This window comes from Aythya ferina (genome assembly GCF_964211825.1).
Source record: "Aythya ferina genome assembly, chromosome: 4".
Classification (NCBI taxonomy): domain Eukaryota; kingdom Metazoa; phylum Chordata; class Aves; order Anseriformes; family Anatidae; genus Aythya; species Aythya ferina.
In genome coordinates, this window is record NC_140300.1 from 47723282 (window position 1) to 47736524 (window position 13243).

Genomic DNA, 13243 nt, shown 5'->3' on the forward strand with positions numbered 1-13243 from the left:
TGCAGCAAATAACTTCTATTTCTGGTCAGGTCTTTGTCAGAGAATTGATGGTGCTCAGCATTTCACGGTTTTATGAGGCTTTAGCATAATGTAATGTTTTAAAATCACCTGTTAGTTACACTGGCACATCACAAACACTTTAAAGATTCTGATTTTTGTAATTCAGTCATTTAAAGAATAATTTATCTTTAAAGGAAACTTTTTAGAATATATTAGAAAACCAAGGTCACGAGTGTCATTAAACCCTCATAAACATAAATATGTTTAGTTTAATATGTGCTGTGTGTGTAGTGGTGTCCTTGGAATAACTGCGCAAAAAAAAAGACCAGATTCAGTTTCACTAATTTTTATAGCCTCATTTACTAGCAATCACTGTCAGTATAGAAAGAAATCGCTGTGTAACAAACTAATTATTAGCGGACGTGTTATTTTGGTGAAAGGCAGCTGCAGATTGCGTTACGTAGTGTTCGTGTTTATGCCTATGTAACAACTATTAAGTCCCCCCCCAGCTGTTGTTTAAAAAAAAAAAACAAAACAAAAAAAAAAAAAACAAAAAAAAAACTTTGAAGTTGTTTTTAGCACAGATGGTCTCTGATTTTAAAGAACGTGAGGTGAAGTTGCTGAGAGGAGGGCTCCATCTAATGCTGGGGCCTGGCGGGTGGGAGGCCTGCTCAGGCCCGCCACGGTGGGCTCCCCGCGCCCATTAGGTGCAGCCATCCACAGCTGGCTGCCGGCCTCTTCCTGAGCTCAGCCCCGCTGCCTTTGAGCTCCTCTGCAGTGTGGTGCTGCCACTGAAATGCTGTGCATCCCTGAAAATGGGAGGGACCAGGGAAATTTCTCAGTTTAAGATATGGTTCCAGGCAGGGTGTGTGTGTGTTATAAAAGCCATATGTATGTCAGCCTCTTCCAGGTCTTGCATCCCCTTTTTATTTTAGGGGGGTTTGTGTAGTCAGTGTGTGCAGAGAAGCTAGATCCGTACTTGGAAAGACTTTAAATGGCATTTTAAAAGGTTCCAAACATTTACGGGCCACAGCCTGTGGATATCTGTGGCCTGCCTAGCAGTGAAGCAGCTGACAATTTGCAAGCGCTCATCAAGTGCACTGTTTATAAATACTTGATAACAGTGTTTACAGCTCTGCAGCGGCACTCTTTTGGGTGGGGGAAAAAGGGGAGGTGATGTCAAACCTTCTGCTTTACCCTCATCTTCATGGAAAGTCCTGATCAGCACAGGGTTTGTGGAGGTAAATGTTGGTCCTTGCTCCTGCCCTGGCTCCGGCGGTACCCTCAGGAGCAAGCCACGAGTGCATCTCTCCCCTCTGGGGCTGATCCAATCTTCAGAGGCTGATACGATACAGGCAAGCGCTTGTTGTTTTCTCTGCATTGTCCACCTCTACCTTAATGAGTGAAATGGTTAAGTATCGGAGGGGGCGAGCCTTGAGGAATGTCTTCCATTTGACTTGAATATTTTGGTGGATAAAGGGAGAGGGAGGGAGGGAGAGAGCGAGTGAGAAATGCACTTACATCACTAGGACTGCATTGAGTGTGCCTGTGCAGGTTAAGAGACAGACTACAGTGTCTTTGCTTTCTGCAGGAAGCAGCAATGCCGTTTGTATCCTAAGAGGAATTTTTTATTTAGAAAAGGAAGCATTCTTTCTACCCAGGAAATGGCTTTCCTTGTGCGTTGCTATGCCAACTGCCTGCAGCCATGGTCTTCCAAAGTAAGCACAATAACGTAATTATATTGGCGTATTGCATTCAGACTCATGATTCTCTGGGTTTCTGTGTGTGTGTGACTGTGTTGTATTTCTGTTTCTTACTCTCTTGGCAGTAGATGGGCTCGTCTCGATTGTGAGGAGTGGGCGTCATAAAAATTAAATGTCCATCAATGTCACGCTGCTGAGATTAATTGTGCAAACTTGGTTAGCTGAGTGGAACAGAGATCACTGGTCACTACTCTGTCAGCATCATTAGCAGCCAGGGGAGGAGGTCCCTGTTCGCGTGCGCTGCCCTGATTTTGGGGGAGTGGAGGGTGGCGGTGGGAGGCTGCGTGTGTGAGTGTGTGTGGTTGCAAATGAAACAGGAGTATTAACAATGCTTGGCTGAATGCTGGAGGCTGGTTCCTGCACCCTGACTAATATAATACTGTATTAAGCCTTTTTGAGGGAGTCTCTGTGCAGTCAGCCATTTTAGCTTTTTTCCTCCTTTTTCTTTTCTTCCCATTCCTCTGTCTCGGGGAATGGTTCTGTTCCCTTGGATGAATGCTGGATATGTAGGGTTTCATCAGGCTCTGTGCACCCTGACATGATTAGACTTTCAGTGTTACAAAAATGGAGACTAACGCTGTCGTTTGGATTGCTTCTCTGCACTACAAGTGTGAGGGGGTTTTTGAGCTTACCAGTAGTGACACTTTTAGCTCCAGCTTGGTTTCCCCCCCCTCCGCCTCTTTTTAATTTAATGCTGTAGAGGGTGACTTGCCATCCATAAGAAATTGGTACATGATGTGTAAATTCAGTTCAGCTTCTGTTTCTTCATTATGAAACCACTTGCAATCCCGGCTAACCATGGAGTTATGGGCCAGCAGGAGAAACATTCAGTAAGTATTGCAAATTCTGTTTGTTCTATCAATAACCTGTCACGGGCGAGTTGCATGGAAATTGAAACTGCTTGTCATCCTCCTCGTGTACTTCTCCTGATTTGTGAATTTAATAGTGGGGTTTTGAGGGAAAGCAGTACCTGAGGTGGCATTAGAATCTGTGACTGTGTTTAAGATTGTTTTTAATTTAGAAAAGGCAACTCTCTAGGTTTTTTGAATGTTAAAAATGTACTCGGAAAATACTGACATACTTTCCTTGGTCAAGAAGCTGTGAGCGTTCAGTTAAAATCTGTATGCATTTGTTAAAACTTTAAAGAAATATTTGAGCTGTATAACAAGTGATTTAATTGTAGTTGGTGATAAGAGTAGATTTATTCTGTATAATGTACGGTGGTGGTGTGCTGTTGCCTTGTAGCATGGCGTTGAACATCTGTGATAGACTTATGCTGAAAATGCAGAAACTGTTAGTAAAACACTGCATGAACAAAAGGCATAAGTACTGATGCTTTATAATTGATCCCATGAGTCAGCTACACCTTTGTCATGCTTTAATCCCATAGGCTGTCCATGTTTATTGTTTGTGAAAAATGCATTCATAAGCAGAACAGCAAACATTATTTAACAAGGCCTCAGGTGTCAGAAATTAGAAATTTACATTTTACTTTATAAAAAGATTCTAGAAGTACAGATTCCTATCACTTAGTTAACACATATATATCTTCATGGTAGATTTTATATGATTTGATATAATTTTCAGTTTCTTGAAAACCTTTCTACATTCTGTGCATAGAGGGCATGTACTAGAGTGTGCATGGGAATGTGGGCAGTATGTTCAGCATATACAACTAACAATCGTAAATATTGGAAAGATGTGATAGCAGGAACTTTTTCAAGGAGGAACATTTTCTTTACAAATCGAGTTTTTATTTTGTATAGAAATACAGAAAATAAGCTAGAAATATTTCAGAACGTGTCTAGTGATTTTTTTTATGCATACAGCAGTTTCTTGTTGTAGACTTTGTTCTTCTCATTTCTTTTTAATTACATTCTAAGTATAAAGCAGTTCATGTTACCAAATCATTGGGAGTTCATGAAATATTTAGAACTTAATCTAAAAAAAAAAAAAATGCACACAGAAAACCCACACTTCCCTGCGTCCTGAAACTCAAGTACTGAAGAAGCTGAAATAGAATAGGATACCCTAAATTTGCAAATTGAAAGAAAATGAGAAAGCTGCATATGTATCGTTTTCCCTGTTCTTTTTACTCTCCAGAGAAGGTTGATGAAAGTTTCTGGATTGATTCTGGTTAACACAAAGTCTGGTTAATACAAAATAATAGCTTATAAATGAGGGAAAAATAACTTGGTATATTAGAGGCTTTACATTCCAAGGTCTGACGTGTTTTAGATGCATTACTCTGAATTAATTACAGATTAATCCACAGATATATTTCACTCTGTGGGCCAACATATAAGAATAATGAAAGAGGAGAGATAAAAGTATCACTTTTTCTTACAATAAACTAATTTTCGTATGTCAACATATATATAAGATAAAGAAATAGTATTATGACATAGGGCTGGCACACAACTGCAGATTTTGCATTAACAAAAGCCATGGTGAAGGGTTTATAAGAAGTTTAAAATGAAACTGTTAGGATACAGTGAAAAACTCTACTTTGGCAAGGAAACTCTCTATGCTTGTTCTCCAGAAAAAGGATTTTTGTGCGGAAAATGGGACTGAAAAATCACAGTTCTTTGTAGATAGGGAAGGCAAGCTCAGAGTTTTGAGGTATATGGAATTTGTCTTCCTTTGACATAAAGGAAAACTTACTGAATTAATCATTTTTGAGAAGTTATTTTCATGCTAGCATGTTGCCAGAATCCTAAATCTCTTATTGATGTCTGACAGATCTGATTTCAAGAAAAGAGCTGTAATTACTTCTGTGACATCCCACCTATGGTCTCACAGCTTGATTTGCTGGGACAATCTGGAAACGAATGCAAAATCTCCAGTGCTCTGTTTCACATAAAATTCTGCGAAACAATTTTAGCTAATGCTATTAAATCTTAATTTAACACTAGTTTAGTAGGCAGTGCGGGATATGGGTTAAGTTTACTGGTCTGTAGAAAATGGCATGCAGGATGGCCCTGTTGTGTTCATTGTGCTTGGAGTGGAGGGAGGAAAAGTGGAAAAAGCATTCCTCTTCCCAGATTACTTAATGTAAGAAGTAAAAATCAGTGGCATCCATCAAGTGTACAGGTCCACATGCCTCGTCTTTCATAAATCGGATAGGTTTGAAGCAGCAGCCAGTATGGTGGTGGTGGTTGCTCTGTGGGTGATATTCTGTGATAGACAACCACTGTCGTCTGTGAACAGGGAGTGAAGGCTTGCTGGGGGGGAAGATGGCAGAGAAGGTCCCCACAGTTGACTCAGGCCTTCTAAAATGTTCTTTCTATCTCATTCCTTCTTTCCCCTTGTATGTGTTGTCTGTAGGAACTTTACTCAACACAATTAAAAAGAATATTAAAGAGTGATAGGAATAATGGCTTTTAAATTATAACTTGAGACACACAGTTCTTTCAAGAGTGTGTAATGATTAACAGCTCTTGGAGTCGCTTATGCTCAGTCTGTAAGAAAGGGTAAGTTACTTTTTGACTTTGGGTATTATAGAAATGAAGTCTGCAAATAAAGGGTATGTTTTACTGGCAGCCCAGTGACTCTCCTTTAGGGATCGTGTAGCCGCTTCAGTCTTTTGATGTCCTTGACCTGTCTTGAATTACTGAAAGATATTGAAAGCAATAAGTCAAGTCTTTGGCTTGCTATTGCAGTATTTTAGTCCACAAAGATTTGTGACCCCATGCTAGGGGCCCTCTTGCTCCCTGGAATGAGATGGAAATGAGTGGTGTTTTGACGAAGTCTTGGGTTGTAATTGTGCAAATAAGGCTATCTTAATTTGTTGTGCAGGAAGAGTGTTGATTGGGATGCTTGCTTAAGAAATGTAAAACTTTACAGAAGTATGTCTTTTTGTTTCTGGAAGAGATAATTAGTATCGGCTTAGAACTCAAAGAATAAAGGCAGCCCGGGATAGTTGCTTGTCCTTTCAGAGAGCATCACAGCACAGGGAAGAAGGGTGTAACGGTGTGATCAAGTGGCTACACTTGCTAAGCTGAACAACCTGAGCTGACCTCATACCTGGATGTTTTTTAAATATACCTGGAAAAATACACTATATGATTTTTTTCACATGTATATGAAAAAAAAACAACAATGACAAAAAACAAACAAACTAAAAACACCTTCAACTTGGAAGAAACCTGCTATCTGCTGTAGCTGATGATGATTGCGAGTTTATTCATTTTAGTGAATTGCATCACACTGGGAATTGATACCATTTTTTTTAAGGCACCTCTATTTTGGTTCCTTATTGAAAAACAAGATTTTGATTTTGCACCTTTCTGATTATTACTTTCCCTTTTCTTAATACATTGGAATATAAAAATATTTTTTTCTCTGCAGACCAATAACGGAGTTGTGGATTTTTCATGTGATTAGGTATAATTATTTTGCCTCTTCATAGGTGTGTTATCTTTAATTGTACATGGCCACGTACAATTTTCTTCCACAAGATTCATCTCAAGTTAGATAGCTCTGGTTTCTATTTGATATTTTGCATTAGCTTCATTGCTCAAGTGGCCAGGTTGTGTTTATATGGCATACTGATCAAGTCCTACTCAGAAGATGAAAGCATTAATTTTTTTCCTTCTCTGGCTTTTTGGGGTGTTTGTAACAACAGTGTTAATGTGATTCATTGAAGCAGTGCAGAGCGGCATTATCTTCATTTTTCAGATAGTTCTGCTGAAGCAAATCTTTGGCAAGGACAGTTTAGAAAACTTCACATACTTATTTCTCAGTATAGCTTGGCCTTAGTGCTCAAATTACAGATTTTATCTGACTTTTCTGTGTTTTGGCCCAGCTCAGGCACCCATGGTCTAATGATTGTCTGAAAGGTTGATTTTAAGTGACTTGCCTGGCATTGTACCAGAGATCTGCAGTAGAGTCTGGATAAATTCCTGTTCTCCAGGACAGCATTTAACTGCAAATTTTCTCAGAAGCTTATAATTGGCACAATTTGGGTCATTTCGTATGAATGACAGTGAATGCATTAGTGACCCATGGAGATGCCAATGAAAACATCTTTGGCACATATGAAATGTTGTGCCATCTTTCTGTGGCTGTTTCAAGGCCTTGGAGACAGTACAACATGCGTTTTATTTTTAAAGTATACGTGTGTATATATATGTGTGTGTGTGTGTAGACATATATAAAACTCCAGCCACTTCTTTTTATATATATATAAAAAATCTGTCTTTGCCTTCTTAACTAGTAGCTGAAATTATTCATTTCATCATAGATGGTTGGCATTGAAAATCTGTAATTTGAAAAGAATTTAAAGAATTTGGAATGGTTTAGGTTGGAAGTGACCTTAAAGCCCATCCAGTTCCAATCCTCTGCCATGTGCAGGGACACCTCTCACCAGACCAGGTCACCCAAAGCCCCATCCCGTGAACACTTCCAGGCATGGGGCATCCACCACTTCTCTGGGCATCTCTAAGGTAGTAAAAGTTCAAAAAGAGCATGGGGAAACTAGCACTATCGATATTACCAGCTTCATTTTACATTCCAAAGTGACCAAAACTAGTGATTGTGTTAAAGTGCTTATAAGGTGGCATTTATGATGGTGCACACTGAAAGGTGTCATTTATAGCTAGAATACAGATGTGAACCTGGAAAGGAAAGTCAGCTCCTTCTGAAATGTTATTTTAGACCAACTGACTAATTCTATATGTTATTACTGAGTTGTAGGCACTCCTGCCTTATCTTTGAGCATGTTAAAAATCCAGCTAATATTGGGAGCTGATGATACCCAGCAATTAAAAAATAATTACAAAATCCAAACCTCTAAAGACACAAAACAAAAAGACCTTAAAGCCCTGAAGGTACCATTGATTTGCTTCTGATTTTACAAGTTAATAAATTCAGCAGAATAATAGAAGCTCTGAAGTGCAGGAGGTAATGGAATGCTGTGTTAAGAATTGTAGGTTAAAAATATCAGGGAGTTAGGCAATGTGCAAATAGAGTGGCACCAATTCCATTGCAACAAGAAATAAGCATATTCAGCTATGAAAATCCTGTGCCTCAGTATCTCAAGCATCTTCCACCTCCAAAATATTGGTGTTCCCTTGCTTGATGGAGAGTTTTCAGCGATACTTGTGCTTGGACTTGAGCTATTTCCAGTTGATGTAGTCTGTACGGTTTAGCAAATTAACCTGTAAAAATATTCCAGCCAGATGGAGTAAGTTATATTTTTGGAAACTTCATCTTTAATTATCTAAGACAGGAAATCTCAAATTGTGATATACAAAGAACTATGTGGCTTGAAGGGTTATTGGAAACTGCTATTGGTAGTGCGACTTGTTTGTGCATTGTGATTGCCAGTAGTACCATTATGCACAAGTGAGGGGAAGTGTCTTGTGTTCTGTGCTCTGCTGCTAAGGTGACCTGAAGCTTTTCTGCACAATCCTTCTGTACATGATGGTTTTACAGGTTGTCTGCAGGATCAGGGAAATAATTATCTGTGTCAAAAAGATCACTGCACATGATTTATCAATTAGAAAGCACAGTTCCCTAATGCTCAAATTTGTAAACTGGAATTGGGTAAACATTGAAACTCTGCTTTGACCATCAGCACTCTCGGAAAATAAATGAGGGTGATGCTGGAAACTTGTAATATATAAATAAATAAAAATTCCAGTTTATTTGAAGTTGGGTTTTCTTCAACATTCCTATTTTAGATAGTTTTTATTCCTTGTTGTGTTCTAGGCTTTAAATTGCTACAAATTACTCCTTAACATCATCCTTGATGTCTGAAAAGCTGAACTAATTTTATTAGCCCTCTCAGGAATACACATTTGTGTGATTTTTATATGAAATAAATGCAGGATTTTCAGGATCATTTTAAAGTCTGATTTTAATTTTTTGCTATCCTAGATGCAACAGTTGATACATTTTAACATTAACATTTATTAAATATTTACTTAACATTTGTTAAACATTTACTTTTCTGTTACTATACCTGATACATTCTTGTTAGCTTTACCTGAATTTAGAAATGAATAGAATTAATACTATTAGGGAAAAAAAATCATGGTAGGGTATTTGAAGAGTAAACTAGTATTGAGGGTAATACTGAAGCAATGTTTTCGGTATTCTTTATTGCCAGTGCTGCTGGCTATGAAGGCCCTACACGACAAGTGTAGGCAATGTTAAGGGTTTGAGAAAAATGAGATGTCTCAAGATTTACCCTTGACCAAAGCTGCTTGTACCTGACACATCTCGTTTTCAGTGTTGTATTTAGAAATGTCTGCTAGCTGTAGTGCAAGAAAAGCATGGGGTGACCTGTGCAGCTCTGCAGGCTTTTTAGGATTCTAACCTTGGTGTGCTTAACCTGCCAATCTGTCCCTGAAATGTAAGTGACACTTGTACGCTTCCCCAGTAGTGGATGCTTGGTTGTTCTTCCAATTCTGTTACCTTGCCAGCAGTCTTTTTTTTTTTTTTTCTTTTTTTTCCCCTGCTGTTCATTTTGAGACAGTGATGATTCAGCAGAGAACCGCCGGAAGAATAAACTGTACCGAAGGGGTATCTGATCTGAGCACTGCTCAGTGGGTTGTTTGTGGAGAGCTGATCCTATGCCCAGTAGTTGGAATTTATAGGAGCATTTGTCATTCCTTCCTAAATCTGTGTTTATACAGAGATATTAGGAGGGTAGATGAAGGACAACAGATTGCAGAGCTTTTATGTGGGTGATGTTGAAGGTAAATAGCCTTATATTAACATATCACCTGACCCAAATACTGCTGCTGCATAGCTCCTAATATAGCTGAGACATTTTACTGGATACAAGAGCTTTCGTCTGATTTCTTGCTTGGAAAAGACAAGTATGATGACAGTGGTATTTGGTGAAATAGCTGCATAGATGGGATGAAATCTAGAGTAGGTGTAGTTTGTGACTTGCACTTGTGATGCTGGACGCAGCTCCTAGACTAGTTCAGTATAGTGATGTGCAAGAACAGGGGTTCAGCCTCTGGCCAAAAGGTGGCTTCTATATTTCTGGATGGTGCTGGGCACAATGTGACCAGCTGACCTGGGACTCTCTGCTTGGTCTAAACTTTAAGCCGGAAAAAAAAAAAGTAAGGGCGTGAGTCTTTTGTGATCTGGGGTCTCCACTGCAGACACTAAAGCACAAAACACCGGCACGTTTAGCTCCCTTCTCATGAAAAGTGAAGGAGGATTTTCCTGAGTAGAGAGCAGCCTGCTAAATCTACCAGCTGGACTGGCTAGTTCTCCAGCTATTCCTGACCCCTGTGTTACAGGCAGTCAAGTTGATCTCTCCTGTAATATGCTGTTCCTCCCAAAGCCAGTCTGGAGTGCCTTAAAAAGGTATCAAATAATTCGGTCTCTTTCAGAGCTCAACAGGTGCTGTGCTTTCTGGTCCTTGTGGCGGGTGGCATGTGGAAGGGTGGTTGCCCCTCCTTGAGTCGGGAATGTCTTCGGAGTGCCGGTTTATCGAGTCACTGTAAATGACAAAGGAAAGCTCTGATCTATGTGACAAAAGGCAAAGATTTGCCCTATGATGTGAAGATGTCTCTCTGCTCAAATACATGAATGGCATTTGCAGCTTATAATGGAGATGACACTTCTCATTTGGACTGGGAACCTGAAGAAGGGTTTAATGCTACCCTTCTCATCAGCCCAGGCTTTTTGACATGATTCAGGAGCCAGTCTCTTTTCCTTACAGAGGAAAAACAGGCTCACAAGCTGCAATGTTTTGCACTTGTTTGCATCCCATTATAGCTGCATTTAGTATCCGCTAATAAGTTAATGCGCTATTGCAGTCATGAAATGTAGCTGCACGTAGTGCTTTTAACTTGTGACCTGTAGGTATCTTATTGCAGCTCTTCTGGTGCTGGTGTCCGGGTGAAACCATTGCCAAGGTCTGGTAGCAGTAATGCATCTTCTCGGTGACTGCAGCCACCTGATCTACACAAGTGTATAGACAGCCGGAGGGGAAGCATGTTGGAAGCCCAGACCATAAGCAGTGCTTGTGCTCACACTTCTCAATCTGCGATTTCTTTCACTTGCTCTATAAATATTGCCTCGTTTCATCTGAGGAGTCTGTCAGCTTGCTCTCTTACAAGCACAGGCGCTGTGCACTGGGTCATTTGGACACTGACTGGGTAGGATTTATTAGTTTACAGCTTGACTCCAAACTGTGACTTTGCAAGTAAGAAAAATGGATTAAAGCTTTTTTTTTTTTTTTTTTTTTTTTTCCCCCTTCTGTGAAGAATGATTTCATAAAAAATGACGTCGTGCTATTCTGCAGGTCTGCTCCCTTTGTGTATTTAGTCATGTTGGCTTGCTTTATAGTTAAAAATAGGCTTTTACTGTTCTGTGCTGCTGTTACTCCTGCCGAGCCAAGAAAACGGGAGCTGGATTGTGTTCTTAGGGCTCCATCCACAGCATTGTTTCCTAAATTCCTACCACTGCTGTGTGCCTGACAACCTCCTGAATGCTGTAGGAGTTGCATGAGTGTTGGGAAGGGCTGCTGTGGGATGTTTTGCAAGGGCAGAGCAGAAGGGGAGAACGTGGCAGGGGCACTGGAATGTCAATTTAATCCTGGGAGTGAAATTAATGGTTTGAAATTGGGGTGGTGGAGAACATCGTATGTGGAAGCTGGATGCATTTGGTTGTGGTTGAAAGTAATAATAATTCTAGATTTTGGGAAATGTAAACCAAGCTGTAGGAATTATTTCTTACTTAACTGTATCGTAGGTGTGTGGACTCATCAGCCCTCTTCTCATTTCAACCCAACTAGGTTTTGTGTGCTCTTGATTGTTACTATGATTTTAAAATTGCATTTAAGCAGCTAAAAGTACCTTAAAACTTTCATCGTACTGTGTCTGCTGCTGTTTTTTCCCTGATCAGGGTGCAGCTTGATCTCTAAATCTTAATTTACTCCTCATACTGATCTAGGAAATAAAAAAAAAACCCTTCCAAATACTTAGCAGAGAGTTAATGCCTGCCATTGCAGGTTGCTCAGGAGAGAGCCAGATGCCTTCCTGGTGTGCTTGTATTTTCAGTTTTGACTCACATCACCAGTGGACTATCATCAGATTTTTTGGCCTTTGAATAAGAAGTTGAATATAGAGGATCTTTCATTGCAAGATTGTTGAATAATGTATAAATTTTTCTTCACTTTTAAGGAACCAAGAGGAAGAAGAAAATGAATGTATGGATTTAGGAATGTTCGTGAAGTGTAATTTGAATAATTAACTCTGTTTGGAAATGATGGTCCACTGAATTTTTTTTTTTTAATTTTTGCTAAAAAGTAAAGCTTTGACAACAGTAGGAGCAGAATAAAACACAAGCTAAAATGAAAACAGTGTTAGTTTCTGTTAATAAGCGTAAAAATCCATACGGTATGCGTACATCTCCTTGCCTGCTGGTGCATAACTTCTATAAACATTTTTTGTTGTCTGACTTGGGGGGTTTCTGCCCTGTTCAGTCTTGCTCAATTCCAAAAGAATAGGTCCCTTTAGTTACTAATGTTCACTCTATTACCTTTCTAGTTTTATGGGGAGTTGAGAGATTACTTGCACTTCAGAGCAAAGATTTCAGCTAATTCAGTTTAGCAGAGTTTCCAAGGTTCCTGAATACAACTGATATTCCTAAGTAAATGGATACTAAAACATAGCTTCATGAACTGTGGAGTTCATGTCAGCAATAGTATACAGAAAATCTAGTTATCTGCCTCTTCCTGTTGAAGGAAGAGGTTGTTTAGACAGATAAATGTCAGTCCTACACCTGCCACTTCCATTAGTATTGCACATTTCTAATCCTTCTGTGATGATGGTGCCCAGGGAAAACTAAATTTAGGAATTCCTGAGTTAGAGTAATAGTTTTTTTTTTTTTTTTTTTCTTAAGTGGTGGTTTGGTGTTGCAGCTGGGGTTTTATTCAGTTAAGCATGCAAAGATAACATGGTAAATATAGTAAATGACTAAAACATCTACCATGGTTATGAAAGAGTAACCTCCTTCATCTCTGGTAATGCGAGGTGTTGTAACCAAGACCATGCTGGCACCATCAGAAATCAGTGGTTAGGATTTGACTCCCCCATTCTCTGGTTATTACAAGGTGACCTAATGAAACAGGTGATGTACATGCACACATCCAGGATCTTTATAGCTTATCTTCTGATAAATGGGAGAAAAAAGATTAAAGTTACTAACTGTATTTGCAGAATGGCCTTCAGTCCTAGTATTTCCAGATGATTTGTGTGTTCTCTTATTTTTCTGCAGCTTGGCAATCCGATTTAAAATGTCTCTTCCTAAATAGGCAGCAATGAAATATATATTCAACTGATTCCATGAAATAAGTTTCTACATGGATTGTTTTTTTTAGTGTACTGTTTACCTAAGGAAGGAATACAAGGGCTGATTTAAACTTTCTATGCATGCCCGTACAGACACAAATAAATGTATTCCTGGAAGCCACATCTGAATGTCAGCATTTTGAGTGGAATAACATG

The 13243-nt window shown here is 39.3% G+C and overlaps 1 protein-coding gene across 9 annotated transcripts in view; it reads left to right on the plus strand.

Moving 5' to 3' along the window:
* Positions 1-13243, plus strand: part of RAPGEF2 (Rap guanine nucleotide exchange factor 2) — a 180990-nt gene that overhangs the window by 110185 nt on the left and 57562 nt on the right. Inside the window, exon 1 of one of the 9 annotated variants that reach the window (XM_084517697.1) lies at positions 1618-1718. The exons of 6 other annotated variants lie outside the window; for them this stretch is intronic. In XM_084517697.1, the coding sequence (XP_084373823.1) occupies positions 1665-1718 (54 nt within the window). In that variant the 5' untranslated portion in view covers positions 1618-1664. Of the gene's footprint in view, positions 1-1617; positions 1719-2091; positions 2594-13243 lie in introns of those variants that run through there. 2 more of the 9 variants (XM_084517696.1, XM_084517698.1) reach the window with 2 other exon arrangements.